Raw genomic sequence first — 20,104 nt, forward strand, 5'->3', positions numbered from 1 at the left:
CTTCAACCTTTGGTCCTCATTCATTTCCACGTTCCAAAATTGGTAATCTTCATTAAATTTAATACCCAGATTTAATAGGGAGATCACATATTTTCTACGTATAACTTGACTGATTCAAACCATTCTACCTTCAAAAGAATCCACTTAAGAATTTTGGGGGAATAGTTTAGAATCTCCACACATTTCAGAGGGATTTAAAACATTTCAACTAACGGGCGGTCCTGGTTTATTAGAAACAAGAATAAAGCAACTGCTGAAAATAATCAGAATTAAGGAAATAAAAAAATAAAAATCTTTGGCTCATCTGAATCTTTACAGTCGCTAACTGTACGCTTGTTACTCGAATCATTCCAGACTGCGTCCACAAGGGGGCGCAAATTCCCATCTAAATGGATTGTGTGGCTACAAGAAATAAAAAAATCTGGAACAAAATGCGTTTTTCAAGTAGAGTACTTCTTTACTGGATCCAGATATTATTTCGTGAAACCACTTGACAAAATTAAATTTCAATTTCACGCACCATATTTTAAGTGCCCCCCCCCACTTCTTTCTTTTTTTGAGTAATATTTAAATGAGTTTGATGATGCGAAATACTTAAATGACAACCTAATCTAACTAAATCAAGAAGGTGCCAAACACTTTTTTTTCACACCACAACTTGTTTTTTACTGTTTCAAGTGTGATTTATTTGTTTGAACAAAATGATGCTGTTTGTTGACATGAAAATACACATTTGACTTTTTTTTTGGGGAGGGGGTATGTTTTGTTTTTGCTGTTGCTTTATGTGGTCGTTAATTAATTGTTGATTCTGTTTTCAAGTGCTGCTGTCCTGCACATCCGCAATGCAAGCGTGTTAATCTCCCATTATGTGAGCAACCAGCAGGTTTAGCATCAATACAATCAACTTACGTAACTGTAAACACCAAAATAACTTCCTTTGTGTGTGGCTTGCTTCCTATCCTGATTGTTGCTTGGTCGCTCTTGAGGGTGCAGCACAGCCGTGTCACTCGTCCTGAGACAAATTAAAGGTTGAACTGCAACATTTGCAAAAGCATTTGATCAATGGAAATGTCCAAGGATGCCCACTTGGATGCCTTTCTCTGACAATGCCAGTCTCAGCTGATATAAAAAAAAATGCTCCCCTGTTCAATTGTCAGATTTTTGTCATTGAAACAAATACAGATAAATCATTTCAAAACATTGTGACTTTTCGTCTATACAACTGAAAACAAAACAAAATCTTTCCTGGTGGGAACTGAAAAAAAAAAACAAAAAAACAATGTGCTGAACAATTGTGCACCCCCTCTGATTACTTGGGATGTTGCGTCTGATTAACTGCATTTTTTTTTTTTTTTTAATCCAGGTTAGGCAATTTGCCAGGAAAGGCTACCCTTCCAGAACAACTGAATTTTATTTGGTCTTACCAAGAAGCACTGCCTCTCATTTCACTTGTTTAACTCTAGATTGGTTCCTTTCATCAACACCGCCACGTCACGGCTTTTACAAGGGTGTGCACACTTTCTTAATTGCAGTTATTTTCCCCAAAATATTCCAGTTTTTATTTTTCTTTCTTTAAATTGAGTCGAAATTACACGTTACATTAAATGGTCACTTTTTTTTTTTTTTTTCCAAAATCACAAAAACCTGGCATTGGCACAACCAAGCACCTGGCGGGGGGAGTGTAAACCTTTTCTGTCACTGTACCTCTGTTGGTACCAGATGATGAAAGTGAGGCCAGTTCTGAGTGGACTTGAACAACGAAGAAAACATTCTTCCATTTATGGCTCGAACAATTGTTGAGAATTTAATAGTTCTTGTTAAAGGCCAACCTGGTTGTGCAAAGAGCTCTGAATGAAAGTCAGACGAAGTGGCACTGTAAAGGTGAGAATGAATTTTGGGTTCACCCCAACAGCCCAATATCACAACCCTTTTTGGAGAAGTGTATGACAATTATGTATAAATGTTTTTTTTTTTTTTTGTTTGTTTTTTCAGGGCCGTTATTGATACTTTGTATTTGTGGTCAAGTGGGCCACGAAGGGATATTGGAGGCAACATTAATTTTGGAGGCAACATTAATTTTCAATAAAAGGAGGAAAGCCACTTGACCACGAGGAAAGTACGCAAGTCCACACAGGAAGATTCAAACCTGCACTCCTCCATGGTGGGCCATGACGTGCTCACCACTAACGCTCCGTGCTGCCTTGTACTTTTTTTTTCTGTGTGTCTGGCGCTGCTGCAATTCATTACATTTGTTCATCCATGGACTGTTTAAAACATTTTCAAGGTCCATTTTGTCTACTGTTAATGCGACTGCTGGTCTTTGTTGTGCTCAAGTAAGGCCCCGCCCCCTCCTCGACGTCCTACTCCCCCTCGCCCACCTCCTCTTTTTCCTCCTCCTTGTCCAGGTACATGCAACGTCCCTGTTGTGCTTCTGCATCTACACCGCGGGAGAGTCAACCTGCTCGGTGAGTCATGTTATATACATACACTTTGATCGATCCGATCGGTAGATAGATCGTTAAATGGATGGATAGCAAGATAGACAGACACTTGGTTGAATCTGTGATGCATAGCAGCAATAATTGCCGCATGCGCAGTGGATTTAATTCTAGTACAGATGAGAAACGAGTACAATTTAAGTATTTTTATCGTATAAACTGAGCAAGGAAAAACAATTAGACGCATACGATGTTGCAGTGTTCAGTAATAAAGACGTCGATGAGTTATACAAGATTTCTATTTACAGGAAGTGCTAAGTGGAAAGTTTAATATTGACATTGCTAAAGGTGAATTACTGAACGCAATATGTACAGAGAGAGTATGAATTATGTACGCATAATGGTTCTATTGAAGACAAACAGAAATTACAGACAAAAATAATGAAATCTGAATGTGCTTTTCATGTAGTCAATTCCTGCAGTTACATTTCAACAACGATTTCAGATTGAGAGGTATACATATGCAATATTGTGCATGTTAACTGCTAATGAAGTGCTGTTTGTTCCAACTTTTGCTGTCATTGTGTCTTCTTGTTATCTGATTGTTTCCTGTACATTTACACAAAATGTTCTGCTTGTTGCATTGATGAGCGATTTTGAGATGACTTGCACCGCAAATAATTCCAAGTGGTTTGTTTTATTTAAGAGTAGTAAAAATAGTGCATTGCTTTTCTTCTGAGTTTCAGTATTGGACATTCGATCAAAAACATGATTGCATTTTTTTAGGTAACAGTTTACATAAGAATTTAAGTGAAGCTTTTGAAGCCACCCAGGTGAGCAGATCAAGACTTTCTAATCCATTATATAAGAGAATAGAAGGTAGGCGAGCAAAGTGGGTAGCCTTCTAATTTCAAGTGTTCTTAATCCTCCTTTAATTTGTTTCCACTTCCCATTCGTAATGTTCGTTTCCGAAGATCCATTTAGACGTCAAATGCGATTTCAAGTTTCAACTGTTTTTCTTTTTCTATACAACGTACATCATCGAGGATTTTTACAAATAGGAAGTTAGAACTTTTGGATTTTCTCCACACAAGAACAAAGACATACAATATTTTAGAAGGTGTGGCCAAAAGGACGGTTGGTCTCTGTTTTGGGGTCACTGCACCCCAAAAGTATTCCAACGGTTCCATTCTATCCAAGCAGCTTAACATGCTTAGAAATTCCTGAGCCAAGAGGCAAATATGAAATAGGTAGGTTAATATTAACAACAACTCCTCCATTATGTCCCATGCTGCTGTAAACGATATAGAATTATTAAATGTAAAAATGCTAAGATATAAAATTCCTCTGACTTTTAATATTGACACCAACAAATTATCTTTGAATTCAAACAAAAAACTATAACGTGTTTGGCAGCAGACTATTTAAACACTAAGTCCAATTATCATCAATTCAATTGAGATAGAATAAAGGAAACTACATTTCTTGGTGTTATACTTGATACAAAATTACAGAAGAAATCACGCCGAAAATGTTAATAGCAAAAACTCACGTTATCCTTTAGAAAACCAAGGATCTGCGTGAGAAGGAATCATTACATTGCTCATTATTACTGGCATATCTGTCTTAATGAGTGGAGAGATGGGGAATACTTACAAAATAAATATTCAGATTATCTATAGCTCCAAAAACGAGCTATATGAATTATGAACCGTTCAAGTTATATAGAATCAAGTACTTGATTATTTATGAAATTAAACACTCTCAAATTCTACGACTTACAAGTTGGATGGGGCACAAATGACTATAAACAAAATCCAAACATGATTGCAAACAATTTATTGAAAACAAAGCTCGGACTTGATGTGCTTTTTTTTTTTTTTAAACTCATTTCTCCATTTGAAACTGCGCTATAAGCAGGCTTCACGTTTTGAGGCGGAATTGGGTAAAGTTTGTCTACTTATTTTTATTTTTTTTGGTTCAAGCAAATGCTTCTTATTGAAGCCACAGTGATTCTCAAAGTGTGCTAATTCTTCTGTGCTCCCTCTAGTGGTATGCGAATGTATTGCTGAATTGAATGTTCAAAGTGCATAATGCTATGTTGTTGTTGGTTTGTTTTTCTATTTAATCCAGTACAGTACGTTTGTTAAATTAAGCCTAACTCCAAACATCTCGGCTAAGGTTGTGTGTTGAGGCCTCATCAGACATTCTGAGTGGCAACCTTCATGCGTGTGCGCGTTCTCATAATCCCCAAAGACTTTCCGCTTAGTGTTGTCCTCCCATGAAACTCAGGATTAATGCAACAATTGCGCGCGCTTAAACAGTCTTCCTCAAATGACCAGTGGCGCTTTTGTTCGGCGCAACTGTTGTCTCGAGTGATTCAAGTGAAAGTGTCTCTCTTTTGCATCGCCAAAGAAATCCCAGCCGAGACTCGCTGCAGACATGGGACGTCAGGAGGCCGACAACGTGTGGAAAAAAGACACGCAAGACATTCAAGAGATTTTTGACTTCATGGAGGAGTTGGGATCGTAAGTGCACACGTTTGTATTTTCCGATCGTTGATCGTGTTGTTTTTTTGACCAATGTACCTTTCTTGTGCCAGGTCAAATATTTCACATGAGAAAAATGTCACAAAAAGAGCTATCTAAAAAAAAAAAAACGATCAAGTACAGGAACAAAATCAAATTTGTGTCAGACTCGTGGCCTGCAAAAACCTTGCCACAATTTTAATACGAGCCATAAAAAAATGAATGATGAAATGCACATTTTTGCAACTTGTCTGGGTGGGTGATTATTTGGGTTCCCATGCAGAACACGTTAGCTAAGGAACAAGAAATGTAACAGCAACACGACATGTCTGTAAACAAACACAGTGCAGCTCATCTTCTGGCTTTTGGACGTCACAGCCATTCATTTATTTATTTATTTAATTCACATGATGCGAAGGCAACTTCCAGCTGATTTAGTGAGCTGACTGTCAGCAGCCAATCATATTGCAGCAGGACGTTGCCCGCTTGCAAGTCCCCACAAAACAAAAGAAAAGTTTAATGCCAGTGATGGACAATTTTTGCAGTTTCTGAAACCTTGACTTCTTAAAAACACGCTCAATTGAAATGGGCCCCTCCTTAGTTACGACGGTTGAAATGTTGAGCGCTCACAATTTATTGCCAATAAAAATAAAGTTGGAAATAGATTTGTTAAAAAATATCAGACTTCTTTTTTTTTTAATGTAAAACAAGTTATAATAAATTCATAGGATTATTTTTTTTCAATTTAAAACAAAGGTTTAATGTTGTTTTTATTTTTATTAAATTTTTTAAAAATAAATTCTTACAATTTTGTTACATGATTTATTATATAATGGATGAATGGATTTATTCATTTTTAAATGGAAATCTTTTTTAAACAACAAAAAAAACATTTTACGCATATACCACCAACTTTTTGCATTGCCATTGGGAATATGCAAGCAGTTTTTTCCCTTTAAATATATTTAAGTGCTAATCATACAGCGCACTGGTTTCATTTTAATACGTTTTATTGACACAAGGTGAAGTGTCCCCCATTTTCTTTCAGTCTTTCTGTATGAGGTCCTCAGCAGTAAACAGCATGTACGTCACTGCTCCAGATGTCGAATTGTAACAAGTGCGCGTTCGCTCCATGATTATAAAACCTGAAAGTTTCATAGCAACATTAAGTTGCATTGGACTTTTCTTCGACAGCACTGCCATAAATGATTGTAAAGCTCTTTTTCCCTTGTTCTTTTTTTTTTTTTTTTTTAATGCATGCAAAGTGATTTTTCCACCACAGATTGTGCGTCATGTTTCCATTTGAAGCCGTGCTTGCGTCTAAGACTCCAAAGTGATTGTGTGTTTGAATGTTTTGTCTGTCGGAGGTCAGACGACTCGTTTGATGGGATTACAATGAGGAGGCCTACTTTACAGGCGATTTAGTCATCGTGGCTGTCGCAGAGCTCGTCTGACCTCGCCGATGGCGCCGGGTTTGTCTGGCTGTGCCGAGGTGTCCATTCACAAAAACAACATGGATCATTTGAGCCATTTTTAAGCCATTTCTTTTCAGATTTGGGATGCTATAAAACTCAAGAAAAATCAGGTGTGCTCCAGAATTTCAATTTTTCAGTAAAAATAAAAAACTTTATTAACTGCAAATAGTCAAATGGTTGTTTATTGATCAATGCCAGAGACATTTCTAACCAGGTAAACGATGAAATACTCTTCCACTCGATGGCAGAAAGTAAATCTTAACCTGTTCAACTGTTGCCAAAAAGTGACAACACAGTAAATTTGTGAGCAAGATCATTATTTCAGTCTACCTAATTTTGTGACTTTTTGGGGGGTGGTGTTCTGTAAAAAAAAATCCCCCCCCCCACATCAAACATGCACCTTGGCTCAAAAAAGGTTGAGGTCTATCGCGTGTTATTCAAAATTTGCTCTGTTGAGTGCTTCAGGGTAACGTTGGCATTATTTTGATTGAGTCATGACCCAAAGCAACATGTTCCGTGCCGTGCCGTGCTGCATGCAAACATGCTGAAGAAGCGACATGCTTGTTCTCATGAGTTGCGTCTCCCGTTACGGTGGCGGAAAGTCAATCCAAAAGGGAGCGGACGCACTTCTCCTTTCCCATCGGACCTCATCACGGGCTGCGCAAACATCCTCAGCCGCATCCGCTTGCATCCTCAAGATGCTGGTGGTCTCGGGGTCCTTTTTTTCCCGTCCTTTTACTGTCTAAGCGTTGCGCCATCGTTGCACATTTGTCCGTCTTTTTGTACCTCATCCTATTTGAGATTTCTTCAGCCTAATTTCTCTCGAGGGCCGTTGGAAGCTTCAGGGGAGTCATTGAAGGAAAATGCGCTATGGTAACCATGGAAACAACATTTGACTGATGGGGATGCCGCTGTCTTGTGTGTGTGACTCACAGCTCATTCAGCTGATTGGTGCAATATGTTGATTTCAATTTTAAAAGCTCGCTAGTTGTGTGCCGTCTCACTGGAGCTCGATCCGTTTGGAATTGGGATTCAAATGGAAGCAATCGACCCTTGTTGGTACACGCCCCGACAAATAATCAAAATAATGATGCCACAAACGAAGCCTGTAATATATCCAAACAAAATACCTCACAATGTGACCTGATATCATTTCAAAGCTACACTAAGTTATCCAATCAGCGGCTCAGTCTGTTGCAAAAGGAAATGTCGTGACATTAATCAGGATTTCAAAACGATTCTTTTTCGTCTCATGCGCATGCTTGAGCTCTTTGAAAGCCTTTTGAAAATATTTAGTTTTTAATCTCATTGTTGCACCCTATGCGCTTTTAGTCATTTTAGCTGCCTTTTATTTGCGTACCTAAAAAATTAACCGTCATACTTTTAAGGCTGTAGAGCACATGACGTTCCCTTTTTTTATGGAATGCGCTCAAGAAATAAAGCTGCCTTTGCTTCACTTGCCATTGATAAGGAAAAAAAAAATGCCTTTCAAATCTTAAACTTTCCTGATGACCGACAGCCTATTTATCGAATTAAAATATAAATAAATAAATAAGAGACATCCTTTAGCCATTGTGAAATATTTCCACCTCAATAGAATGAGCCGTCAAGCAACATGTGTGGCAAGAGCTACCTGTGAGAGATGACAATATCCGTCTACCATTTGTGGCGCCTCAAATTGCACATTAAGCAGAAAAGATTTGGAAGTGGGTCTGTGTCATGGGGGTTCCTGTAAGATGGGCTGAGGATAGTTAATCAGTTTGTGTATTTATAATCATGTTTTTATACACTCATTCATGTTTAAACACACACATAGACACTTACTTGTTATTTTAGCACACACGCACACAGACACTGTATCCTGATGATGTGTATAGTTAAACTGACCTTTACACTGTGAGTTGTGATTCTCTGCCTGCTAGAGTTACTGATGATTAGTTATTGATGTTTTCTGTTTTCTGCTGATTAGTTTAGTCTAAAACAGACCACCATTGTTAATTAATCTCCTGTATTCTGGTGATTTAGTTTAGGCTAAACAGACCTTCATTGTATTCTAATTTCTTGTGATTCTTGAGTCAAACTAATAAAAGCCAAGGCGGTGAGAAGAGGAGTGGGAGGAGTTGCATGGAGCGGCTGCGAGCAGGCGAGCTGCTGCTCGCGGCCTCTCTGTCCCACTCTTTTCCCCCGCCGGCGGTGAAAATGAACAACGGTGTCTGGTTCCTCCTGGCCATTCAGCTAGCGTTTTATTTCGGCCGTTACATTTAGTAAATTATTTCAGTAAGCCCTCCCAAAATGGGCATTTAAACCTGACAGTTCCCCACGCCGGGTGTCAGCCAGCCAGCCAGTCAGTCAGCAATTAAGTCAGCCAGTGAGCTGCATGAAGGCGCAAAGGAGCTTGTTGCGTCTTAAGTCTTCCAGCATGTGACCTGCGGGGGACGGACGTTACCGTGACGTCAGGGACGGAGGCCCTAATCCGCCTGCTGGAACAACTATTCCCAGACACGGCTCAACATAGGCGGGACACATCAGTCCACATGTCCCCGACATGTGGACACGTCACACTCAGTACAAATACGTTACTCCTGTACTCAAGTAGTTCTTTTACTGACTTCTTTTTACTTTTACCGCATGCATTTAAAAACCGATATCTGTAGGTACTTTGTTACTTTTTTCCGTATGATTGGTTGAAAACATGCTACAAACAAAATGTAAACAGAGGGAGACGGAGAGTTTGGGCTTTTGTAAGGCGAGGGTGGGCAAAAAAGGCCTCTGTCTTTTGTGTGTGACTTTTTAAGTACGAAAGGTGCACCATTTCCAAAACAACAGGAAGAAGCCACAAAATAAAATGTCAAGCGCATTCTCTGTGTTTGTGTGCGTTCAATGAAACAGAGGAGCCTTCTCCGAGGTCTTCATGGTGAGGGAGAAGAAGACGGGAAGGACGTTTGCTATGAAGTGCGTCAAGAAGAAACAAAACAGGGACCTCAATTTGGAGAACGAGATTGCCGTGCTCAGGAGGTTTGTGGCCACCAATCACGTTTAGTCTTTGATTCTTATGACCGCACGAGACACATTTGCGATGGTCATTCATCAGCCGTACAGGTGTGAGTAATTACCTATAATTTTTTGTCTCACTTCTCCAGGCTTTAAATATGTTAAGCCACATTTACAAATACTTTTGCATCTAAATACAGATCTCATTGTCTCACTTATTTCTATTTGTATGAATATGTTTGAGTAAAAGCTACATTTCTTTTAACTGTTTTCCACCTTTGTTGTGTCTTTGACAAGAATCCAACATGAGAATGTGGTGGGGATGGAGGATTTCTATGAAAGTCAGACACATTTCTACCTTGTCATGCAACTGTGAGTTGAAATTGGCTGAGTTGCGCCCGCAAAGAGGCAGCAGGAGCAGCTGAAAGATTGATTGACGCGAATGTTGTGTCCTCGTTCCAAAAGCGTGTCCGGCGGCGAGCTCTTTGACCGCATCCTGGACCGAGGTGTGTACTCCGAGATGGACGCCAGTCGGGTGATCCAACAGGTGCTGCACGCTGTCAGCTACTTGCATCAAAACGGCATTGTGCATCGGGACCTCAAGGTACAACTTTGGAAACGGGCCACCAAGAAATATTTGTCGTTTTTAATGCTTCTCCACAGTACTCGCAGCGCTTCACTTTTTATGCATAAATTAATTTTGCTATTAAATCTTCAAATATGCATTGGACTGGTGTCGGACAGAATCCTTGCATCTCCAAAACCATCACTTTATAAATGAACCAAAAAAAAATAAAAATTCTTTGATCGATAACATTACATCATCAGACACAAGAAGCCAATTTCAGCACAACATAGTAATACCCTTCAAAATGAATTAATCTCTAAATGTGATATTACTGCTGAGATTTTGCACGTTAGCATGCTAACTAGTTAGCTTAGCGTGGTCCACTGTCACTTAAAATGAGAGCGAAATATGGAGGTTTATCCTCTCTGCTTCTCCTCGTCATTACGACACTTTTAGTAACATTTCAATTAGTGACATGTCTCATTTTGTCTTTGTGTAGCCAGAGAACATTCTGTACTACAGTCCGGAGGAGAACTCCAAGATCATGATCAGTGACTTTGGCTTGTCCAAGATGGTGGACAAGGGTGTTATGTCCACCGCCTGCGGCACGCCAGGATATGTTGGTGAGGAAAATACATTTCAATGATTTATTCCAATGCATACTTATTACAAACAGTTTTTGTGTCTGAAAGTGATACTCAACTAAACGTACAAGTATCTTAACAGAAAATTAATTTAACACAAAAGTCAGGCCCCCTTTTTTAGCATGCAAAGCAATTTTTTATTATAAAAGTACTTAAATGTTGGAAGGGAACATAGTTGTTTACATGAGCGGTTAGAATTTTAATTGTTTTTACTTGAATTAATTTCATTTTTCTGTACTACATTTAGTTCTCCTCCCGTGCTTGTTGGCTAAAAATTCAAGTTAGCTAGCTAGCATAATGTTAGCCTGGCCATCACGTTAACTTTAAGACATCTGATCATGATGATGTTTTGCCGCCATTGGATTACTATCGATTATTTTAACCTACCTCAATGCGCTTTTGAATTTGACATTTCTTACTCTTCAGGAGGCAAAAGAGCCACTTGGTCCTGTCGTCTTTCACGCCAATGTCCCAAACCAATTCCTGTAAATACGCCCACAATTGTGTAGCGTTTTCCTTGCCGTCAACACTACGGAGTTTGCCATTGTAGTTGTTGTCATCTGCTGCTGGAGGTGTCGCGTCAGCAGCAGGTGCTCCCACCTAACATTCTTTTGTTTGTATTGTGTCAGTCGACAGGACTATTGTTTTCGGCGTGTGCACTTTGAATTTTTTGTTCTAGTGACAAGCAATGGTTAAGGGAGATCGAGTGGCGTAATAGCATTCAATTTATTTAGGCAATATAGTGGAATAAAAGTGAAATTTGCCTAAAATATAATTAACAGAGTTAATTATAGACGCATGTAAATGTGCCACTCCTTTATTTTTAACATTACATTGCAAGACTGATTTGATTCATGACTGGTTGACATGTTTCACTCCTTGCAGCCCCTGAGGTGTTGGCGCAGAAGCCTTACAGCAAGGCAGTGGACTGCTGGTCTATTGGGGTGATCGCGTACATCTTGTGAGTGTCCAAGTTAAACATCAGTCAGCCCGCATGGCCAGTGAGCACGTTGAACGAGGACGGGCCATAAAATTACTGTGATGTGATCGCCACTTAGTCATGATAAGCGCCGCCTTGCTCGATAGAAATAAACCAAAGGAGCAGAAATCATTTTGTCCGACATGCTCAGAATTCAAAACGTCCATGTCATGTAAGTCATTTGTACAATCGAAAGGAACTAATTGAGGAGAAACCAATGGTGAGCAAATTTAACATTTAAAAGCTAAGTTTGACTTTATATAATTAAAATCGCAACTGTTTGACCAGTCATCATTACGTTTTGAATAGGTTGGATTTTTTTATTCACAATATCTGTAATCGAAAGGACAGAGGTGTTAGTTTATTTGTAGTTCATTTGGCCTCGGACACTTTACAATTCATGTGTGGGGCTTGTCTGCTGTTTTGCAACTAGTCAATCCCCCAAAACTCCCCCAAGTATTTTCTTCCGACTGATGCCAATCTTCTCATTGGGTTTTTTCAGACTCTGCGGCTATCCTCCTTTCTACGAAGAGAGCGAGGCGCGCCTCTTTTCCAAAATCATCAAGGCGCAGTACGAGTTCGACTCGCCCTTCTGGGACGACATTTCCGAATCGGGTAAGAGCGGCCAAGAACCACGTGAGCGCTGGCGTCTCTTCTCTCTCATCTCACATCTCACGTGACCACATTTGTCGATCAATGCAGCCAAAGACTTCATCCGAAACATGATGCAGAAGAATCCGGTCATGCGCTACACCACAGAGCAAGCGCTCAGGCACCCCTGGTGAGTGGAAACATTTGAAACCAAAACTGTATTTTGGAATACTACTTAAAAAAATAAATGAATAAATCTGACTTCCAAGCCTATTTTAAACAGCCTTGGTCAAATTTTCTTGTTCCAGTGGCAGATTGTCTATCTTAAGTTAAATAAGATTGTATAATCCTCACGCTGTTACTTTTGTCATTGTTTTTTCATCCTCATTTTTGGTCTTTTAGTCTCAAAGTTGCACATGTTAACTAAAGAAAAACAGTCAGACCCCACGAAGAGAGGAATGATTAAGCACCTCCACAAAAATACCTTTGTGTTACGTGTTTTTCCAGGATCATCGGAAAGACGGCCCGCAGCCAGGACATCTACTATTCAGTCAGTGTGCAAATCCAAAAGAACTTTGCCAAGTCCAAATGGAAGGTCAGTGCCGGCTGATTTGCTTCCTGTGATTGGCTAAGCCCATGAAGGGCTGGCGTTTACATTCAATCAGTTGGCTGATGATGATTAAGGGCAGTTAAATCGAGCTTGTTTTGTAATCAAGGTCGCCGATGTAGGCCTTTCACTACCACTTCACTTTTCGACAGTGCTTTTTTTCAGACTTATGCCAGCGCGAATACTCAACTTTGTGTAGTCACCGATACCAAGCACCGATACAACTAGTACTTTTGATACAATTTTTTTATTACACCAGTGGCAGATCATTTTTAATAATATATAGATTAAAGAGAATACATCCCAATTTTTTTTCTTAAAATTGCTAACAATTAGTGGCACACAATAACCTAAATTTAAATAAATAAAGTCCAAATGAATTCTCACAGACAAAGTCCCAATCCAAATGTGTATGCCAAAGGTACAATCCTGGTGGAGTAATGCATCTCGTAAATGATTCTTGGGAAAACTGAAAGTTAGGTGCCATGACTACCTTTCTTCTTTCTAGTGGAAGTTACTTCATCATTGTCTTTTAAAAGAAGACGACGTCCCCATCTTGGGGCTGATACTGGTATCAGCTGCTGTCGCGAGTACCCGATACCTTGAATGAAAACACAACATGAACTTTTTTTTCCCAATCAATCATTCTTTTGTACACAGTTTGCGTACACTGAGGATGTTCCAGGTCAGTGAGTGAGCACACATCATGCTCAGAAAGACAGTTGAGTAAGGGAGTGGGGAATTTTAAGAAAAGAAATCCGTCAAATTTGACAAAATGTGTGAATTTGTGTTCACTTCATTGAGAGTTGAAGCGTTTCTAATGTGGACATGTGATCTGTTGACAGCAAGCCATCAACGCCGCCGTGGCCATCAATCACATGAAGAAGCTGCAACTCGCGCACGCCGCGGCCGAGCAGCTCCCCAAGGCCGCTCGCATTCCAGACATCCACGTCAAGACGTCCTCTCCGGTCTCGCAGCGCAAGCGTCTCGATGCTCACGATGACCAGGAGACCGAAGGGAAAATTGCTTCTGTGAAGCACATGAGCCTGCCCGCCAGCCACGTGGACCTCAAGTGCCACTTCCACCCGCTGAAGACCAGCCACAGCACACAGCACGCGCCCACCATCGCCGAGACCGGGAAGTACATCTACCACTCGGAGCCCGCCAACCTCAACGGGTGCGTATCCGCTTCAGGCCGCCACGCCAACGCTGCCTGCTCACCTGACGCCATGTTTCTCATTTTTCTTTTTCCAGTTGTGGCAAAAACAGAAATGTAAAGACCCTGCAGACCAGCGTTTGCGCTGTCATGTGAAGCTTGAGTCAAGTTTACTTGGTGAAAAAGTACTCTTTTCTTGGTAGGTGATGAATTCATTTCACGACTATACTAATAAACAGCCAATTGAACTAACTGAAATTATCCAGTTTATTTTTATTTCACAAAATAAATCAAGAAATAAAATCCTTCAATAGTGTGAATTTGTTCATCAGTGACAGACAAAGCGATTATAATTGCTCTTCCACTAGATCGGATTTTTGTGCTATTCTTGTACCTCTAGTGGTATACCCAGAATTAGAACCAAATGTTCAACTACAGTACATTTGTAACGAATACAAAATCGAAAAAGAAGTTCACTCTGATGACAGTGAGCGCATTTGCTTCCTCTGCAGGTCATGTTGCTGCTGAGCATGTCAGCATGCGGCTCTTTTATGTCTACAGCGCCACCTTGTGCTGAGAATGGGAAGCGGTTGATCCTCTCATGGACCTGAGCCGTCTGCAAGCTCTCCGATGCAGCCAGTGGGACACGTTTATGTCACATAATGTCGTCATCTAGTTACGAAAGTGCCTAGGAGCCCCCCCAAATCAAGAGTAAGCAGCACACATTTGCACCAAATGAACAAAAATATCTTTACTGTACACGGCGATCACCGAGCAGATGGACTTGCTTGAAGTAGGCCACTTTCCTCCTGGAGCTGTGGCACTTCATAACCAGAGTTGGGTGAAAACTATTACGCAACCAGATGTGTTATTTTGACCTAATTAGTGCATTATGTGAATATACGAGAGGAGAAAAAGCAAGCCTGCATCTTGCTACCATCTAGTGTTCAAATAGATGTTGTGGAGCTATTTTGGTCAGCATGCTTTTTTGGTCGGTTTTTTCTTTTTTTGTCTTCTTCCTTGAAGCAGCAATGTGTACATATTTCAGTGTTAAACATGTTAAAGTGATTCTTCCATTAAGTGTTCACGAAATAGGCCCTCTTGAATTGGCCAAGTAAATCACCATTTGGAGTATTTTCTCCAGGTGCAACCATTGATTGATAACTATCGATCATCAGATTAAGCAACGACAAATTGTTTACAAGCCTTATTGATTCACAGAATTTAGGGATCATTTTGGACATTTCCTTTCAAAATAAACTTTTGTTTTTCTGCCCAATTTGGACCATGTACAAATTTCCTATAATTTAAAATGGGGACGTTACACAACCTAATCGTTCACTTCATTCAATGTTTCATTTTTCATGTTTGTGAACTGTGAAACATTTTAAGTTTACACCATCGCATGTTCGGCTCCCCATGAAACAGGAACCTCTCATGACTCAGCGCCTCCATGTTGGAGCAGATGTCTCATGTGCAATGAGCTGCCTGAAATTACTCAGCGTCTAATGTTCCAACATTCTTTGAAATCTTTATACTTGCATCTCTTTCCCCGTTGCTGTATCTCCCAACTTTTTTGTGTGGGGCTGTAAATTAGCTCCCTACCATCGTTTGTCTTGGCTCGCATTTGCTTTTTGGTCTGTGCTGAATGGGTTGTAAAGTCCGTCAATTACTTGTAGCTGCTTGCAAATAAAAAGTGCATCCATATCTAAGGCTACCATGTGTCTCAGACAAAATGAAAAATATATGTAAATGCTTTTAAATGTTGTATGTTTAATTTTGTGAAGCACATTGAGTTACCTTGTGTATGAAATGCACCATATAAATAAAGCTGCCTTGTCCTATAGTCAAAAAGCACGATCATTTTTGTATTTTTTTTTATCTGTGGCACGATTTTAACATTGTGTATGTATGCCGGAAAACAAAAACAACCTGGTGCAGACGCAGGCTACTTATTCAGGCAGCAGGAGGTGGAAAATTGGAGCGAAGGTCTCCAAACAAGCTCAACCTTTTCCCCATGGTGGTGATAAACATCAATTTCTCAAACTGCCTCAAAGAGAAACTTCACTGCTGGCATAATTAAAGCACATTTCCGGAAATATGTGTTATTTGCTTGCGAAACTCAGGGGAAGGTCGGGCGAGACTTGGTCCGCATTTTGTGTCGTGTTGAACGGCAAAAAGAGTCGGGAAATGTGTTAAGGAGCAATATAGTGTGTTGTCAAATCATCTTTGTAAGCTTAAGGTCATCGGGTTAATCATATGCAGTGGTGTGCAGTCAGGGCCAGCAAAGCCTTTTCTGAAAGGCCAACTGTCAGAAGCACTCACCTACATTTACAATTTACATAAAATTGTATTCCTATTTTTCAATAATTATTAATATTATCTTCATTTTCTATCGTCAGTCTTTGATGTACTGTTTCCTCTGGAGTGTTACATTTTCCCCCAATCAGATTTCATCATCTTTGTGTTGCCATGTCAATGAAATGAAATCTCCACAGAGGAGCTAATACACACGTTGTGCACAATGCTGCTGCCACCTACTGTGGTGCATGTGCAATTACACTTTATTCTAGTTGGGAGATAAAAAAAATCATGGGCACCACATACCTAGCTAGCTCTGACTTCACAGTTCATTGGATTTGAATTGCAAAGAAAGGAACAATGGATTTTATGATCGCTAAATAATCCGCATCTCTGGTATGACGTATTTTATTTCAAGCTTGTGTTTGTGTTTTACGTGTACAATTGAAAGCCCAGGTCTTTAATGCACTGTTCACCACTACTCAAATGTTTTAAAATTGTCAACAGAAACGCACAGCATTGCTTTTATGGGCGTTTGTGCACTTGCGGCCGGCATTTGGACTCAAACTGGAGTGGTGAGTGTCATGCTGATGTGGACGACGTGGACTCCAGTCACTGTCGTGATGACTTGACACACGAGATGTGGAAGGCGAGCTCGTGAGGTCGAGTGCGGAGAAATGACATCAAGCGTTTCTGTGACAAAGATCAGACGCATTTCGCAAGTCAGCCTGATGATAGTCCCCACGGCGTGAACCAGGTCGAAGGTTCTGGCCGTGAGCCCCTTCCCGCTCAGAAACTGGAGCTTTGATTAGTTTGTACAAGATGATCAATAATGGGTGGAAAATGACAAAATTATCAAAATATTTCTCAATCCATGCAGTGTCATGATGGCAAAGTAATGCTGTCTGTTATTATTCCATATATGGACCCCTCATTCATGCATGCAATATTAGCTTTTATTTCATAATAATAATAATAATTATTATTATTATTATTATTATTATTATTATTATTATTAATAATAATATGGCAATAATATAATATGTAATATAGTAATGAATTTAGTAAGTGTTAGGTTCAGCAACTGGTGGATTTTATTTCCAAAACCATATAGTTATAAATTAAAACGTATGGTTATCTCTGTATTGCTAAGCTTATGTAGGTCAAACCTAAAAAAAAAAACATTTAAAATATCTCAAAATCCTGGTGAGCAATCAGTGTTAAAAAATATGTTTAGAGACACATACAGTCATCTCTGATTAAAATTTCTTGTTGGGCAGTGTTATCTTTCTGGAACTTGCTGCGTTTATTTGTCTCTCAGAACACTTTGCCCTTTTACCCGAAATCTCCAACAAGAGCCGCTCATGAATAAGAATTCTGTCACCCCTGTGGGAGTCGGCGGATTCTCCTCTCGCATATAAAGCGCACATCTGTCATCCAGCGTGCCTGTGGATGCCTGATCGGGCCCAACCGGCAGCAACACAACCTCAGGAAGGGCGTTTCACTGTAAGTGCCTGCTCGCGCTCATGTGGAATAAACAATGCTTGAATCAAATCAAATGCATCACCAAAAGGCGACGCAGTTTTAGGCCTGGCCGATTATCATCATTTTGACACACATTGGAACCAGCCTCCCCCCTGAAAAATAAAAATCAAACGGGTGATTAGAGATCAATTTAAAACTGCGTTATTTTGGTTCTGGTAGGCAGACGAGCAAAGAAGAATTTACTTGCCCTGTGCAATCAAGGTGTTTTTACTGTGCATATTGCTGGTGTCAGGCTGAAACCTTTTATGTCTTATTTTTTGATAGATTGACACTATTGTTCAGCCCTCATGCATGTGTGTTATTTTGTCAATTAACTGTCCAATGTAATGTGTTGGCTTTGGTGATGATCTGCCTCCTTGACTTGTACATGTAATAAGTATCAGTGTCACGGTATCAGCTCAGAAAAAACATATCAGTCAATCTCAAATGCAGTACTTGGAGAAGATGATCTCATTCGCCAAGGAGATGCTGCACCAGAGTACCGGACGGGGTCTGCTGAAGATCTACGTGCTGGGCTCTGCTCTGGTGGTGCTGGGAGTGCTGGGAGGACTATTGGAGAAGGCCTTCCTGCCGTTCCCCGAGCAGCGAGACATTGGAGAAGACGGACCCAAGAAACGGGTGTGCCCCAGGTCCCACAGTGCACTGCTTTGCAATCCAAACATCTGGCAATGGTCACTCTAAGAAACTGGGCCGACTGCTTGCTTGCCTCCTGGGAAATGGACCTCAGCTTGCTTGTTCATGTAATAAAGTCACTTGTGTGTTCTGTCACACTTTTTTTTTGTCCTTTATGGCTGTAAAGGTTTGTCATTAAGAGGATTGTGCTAGGTTGTTGTGTACTTTACTTGAGTATTAATTTTACTACTGATGTTTTACGGCCCAACGTCGGCAGGAATGCGTGCTCCACAATATAAAAACTGGCCACACACTAAAGAAAAATTGAACCTACAAATATGTTAAAAGATTCATATTTCTCAGTAGAATTTACAGATAACTGATGCGTTCACTTGGTAACTGCAATGGGAAAACCAAGACAGCTAAATTCACCACATAGTGTTCGAATAACATTGTTTATCATATCATCCACAGTCAGTTTCATGAAATGAACTATTTAATGTACAGCATGTCACAAACGCGTGCAAAACTTTATGGAATATGACATTTAATTAGCAGCAGGCTCATGCTGAATCTACAGAAAATGGTGATTACCACTCGAAACAATTTTGGTTATCTTTAACATTTTTATACTTAATAATATATTATATTATCCATCCAACCATTATGTGAATCAAAGTGGTTTGGGGCACTTCCGAGACGGAGGAGGCCCGAGGGATTTAATTTGGCCAGTCACATCTATATTTTTAGGTGGTTCTTATACGAAAAGTGTAGCACCTGGAATAGTGCATTTTCTTTGAATGATGTTGCCATCAGTTGATGACCTTTCTTTTCAGGCCTATGTTGGGATGTGATATAGTGCTGTACAGTGGGGGGCAGTGTTGAATGTTTGGTTTTGAAAGGACTGTTGGCGAAGTGCGAGAGAAGAAGAAAAAAAGGAGAGAAGAAGAATCGCCGTGCTGTAGCGATGGTGAACTAATGAAAATATGACCTCTGTTAAGAGTAATAAAAGTTAAAATATCATACACCTAACCCTGTCCGGTCAATGGTGTAACAAATTGGAGGTTCCACCGAGATTCAAATGAATATTGCAAACTGACAGAGGACGTCTTCGACGACGGGAAAAGAAAACGGACGTCGGACGTGTGCTAGTGCAGAGTTGGCTAAAGGGAGCTATCAAGGGTTAGCTGCAAAGAGAGCTGACGGTTGGCTAGTGCTACACGGCCTTGTTTGATTTTTCATTTTGTTCAAGTGTCGTCGATTATACTGCGACCAGCAAGATGTCTGAGCACAGAGAAGAATTTTTGATGGACATAGAAACGCAACTGCTTGGATTATCAGTGAAAGAACTACACAGAGTCTGTGAGTACTGTGAAATAGCTGGGAGAGACTCGGAGGACATTAAGAACAAGACTCGTCGCGCATTAGTGAAGCACATCGTGACGTTTTGTGAACGCGATGACTTTCTCAAGAGGGAGGACGAGGGCATGTCTGTGCTGTCGGAGCTGAACGACACGTTGCTTTTGCTGCGGGAGAATCGCGCGGAGGATGACGGCGCGGGAGCAGCGCGGGAGCAGTGGGCGGCGTTCACTCCTTCACCGGCCGCAGAGGAGAGAGAGGTGGATCGTCCGACTCGGCCAGCGCCCGACCGACGACTGGAGGTGGACCG

The 20,104-nt window shown here is 40.4% G+C and overlaps 1 protein-coding gene across 3 annotated transcripts; it reads left to right on the forward strand.

Annotated features, from left to right (window-relative positions):
- The first annotated feature begins 2,237 nt into the window (after positions 1–2,237).
- camk1gb (calcium/calmodulin-dependent protein kinase IGb) lies at positions 2,238–15,837 on the forward strand. 3 transcript variants are annotated; one of them, XM_088292205.1, is made up of 13 exons: positions 2,238–2,333; positions 2,406–2,465; positions 9,331–9,456; positions 9,730–9,804; positions 9,898–10,036; positions 10,500–10,623; positions 11,530–11,605; positions 12,126–12,238; positions 12,326–12,404; positions 12,722–12,809; positions 13,667–13,998; positions 14,076–14,176; positions 14,490–15,837. In XM_088292205.1, exons 1-12 carry the CDS (start codon positions 2,260–2,262, stop codon positions 14,131–14,133), a joined length of 1,344 nt encoding a protein of 447 aa, XP_088148331.1. In that variant the 5' UTR covers positions 2,238–2,259; the 3' UTR covers positions 14,134–14,176; positions 14,490–15,837. The 3 variants fall into 3 exon arrangements, with proteins under 3 accessions (XP_088148331.1, XP_088148328.1, XP_088148329.1); XM_088292202.1 differs by lacking the exon at positions 2,238–2,333 and adding an exon at positions 4,854–4,966; XM_088292203.1 differs by lacking the exon at positions 2,238–2,333 and adding an exon at positions 4,854–4,966 and having other exon boundaries at positions 14,539–15,837.
- Positions 15,838–20,104: the final 4,267 nt, after the last annotated feature.

Source organism: Idiotropiscis lumnitzeri, chromosome 3, assembly GCF_059441095.1.
Source record: "Idiotropiscis lumnitzeri isolate Australia: NSW breed Sydney's pygmy pipehorse chromosome 3, RoL_Ilum_1.0, whole genome shotgun sequence".
NCBI lineage: Eukaryota > Metazoa > Chordata > Actinopteri > Syngnathiformes > Syngnathidae > Idiotropiscis > Idiotropiscis lumnitzeri.

What these genes read in the sequence shown, in the direction of transcription:
- camk1gb (XM_088292205.1), top strand. Translation starts at nt 2,260, where the DNA reads ATGGACTGTTTAAAACATTTTCAAGGTCCATTTTGTCTACTGTTAATG. An exon ending in GAGATTGCCGTGCTCAGGAG is followed by an intron (nt 9,457 to 9,729) that starts GTTTGTGGCCAC and finishes GTCTTTGACAAG; the next exon opens with AATCCAACATGAGAATGTGG. An exon ending in CAAGCGCTCAGGCACCCCTG is followed by an intron (nt 12,405 to 12,721) that starts GTGAGTGGAAAC and finishes GTGTTTTTCCAG; the next exon opens with GATCATCGGAAAGACGGCCC.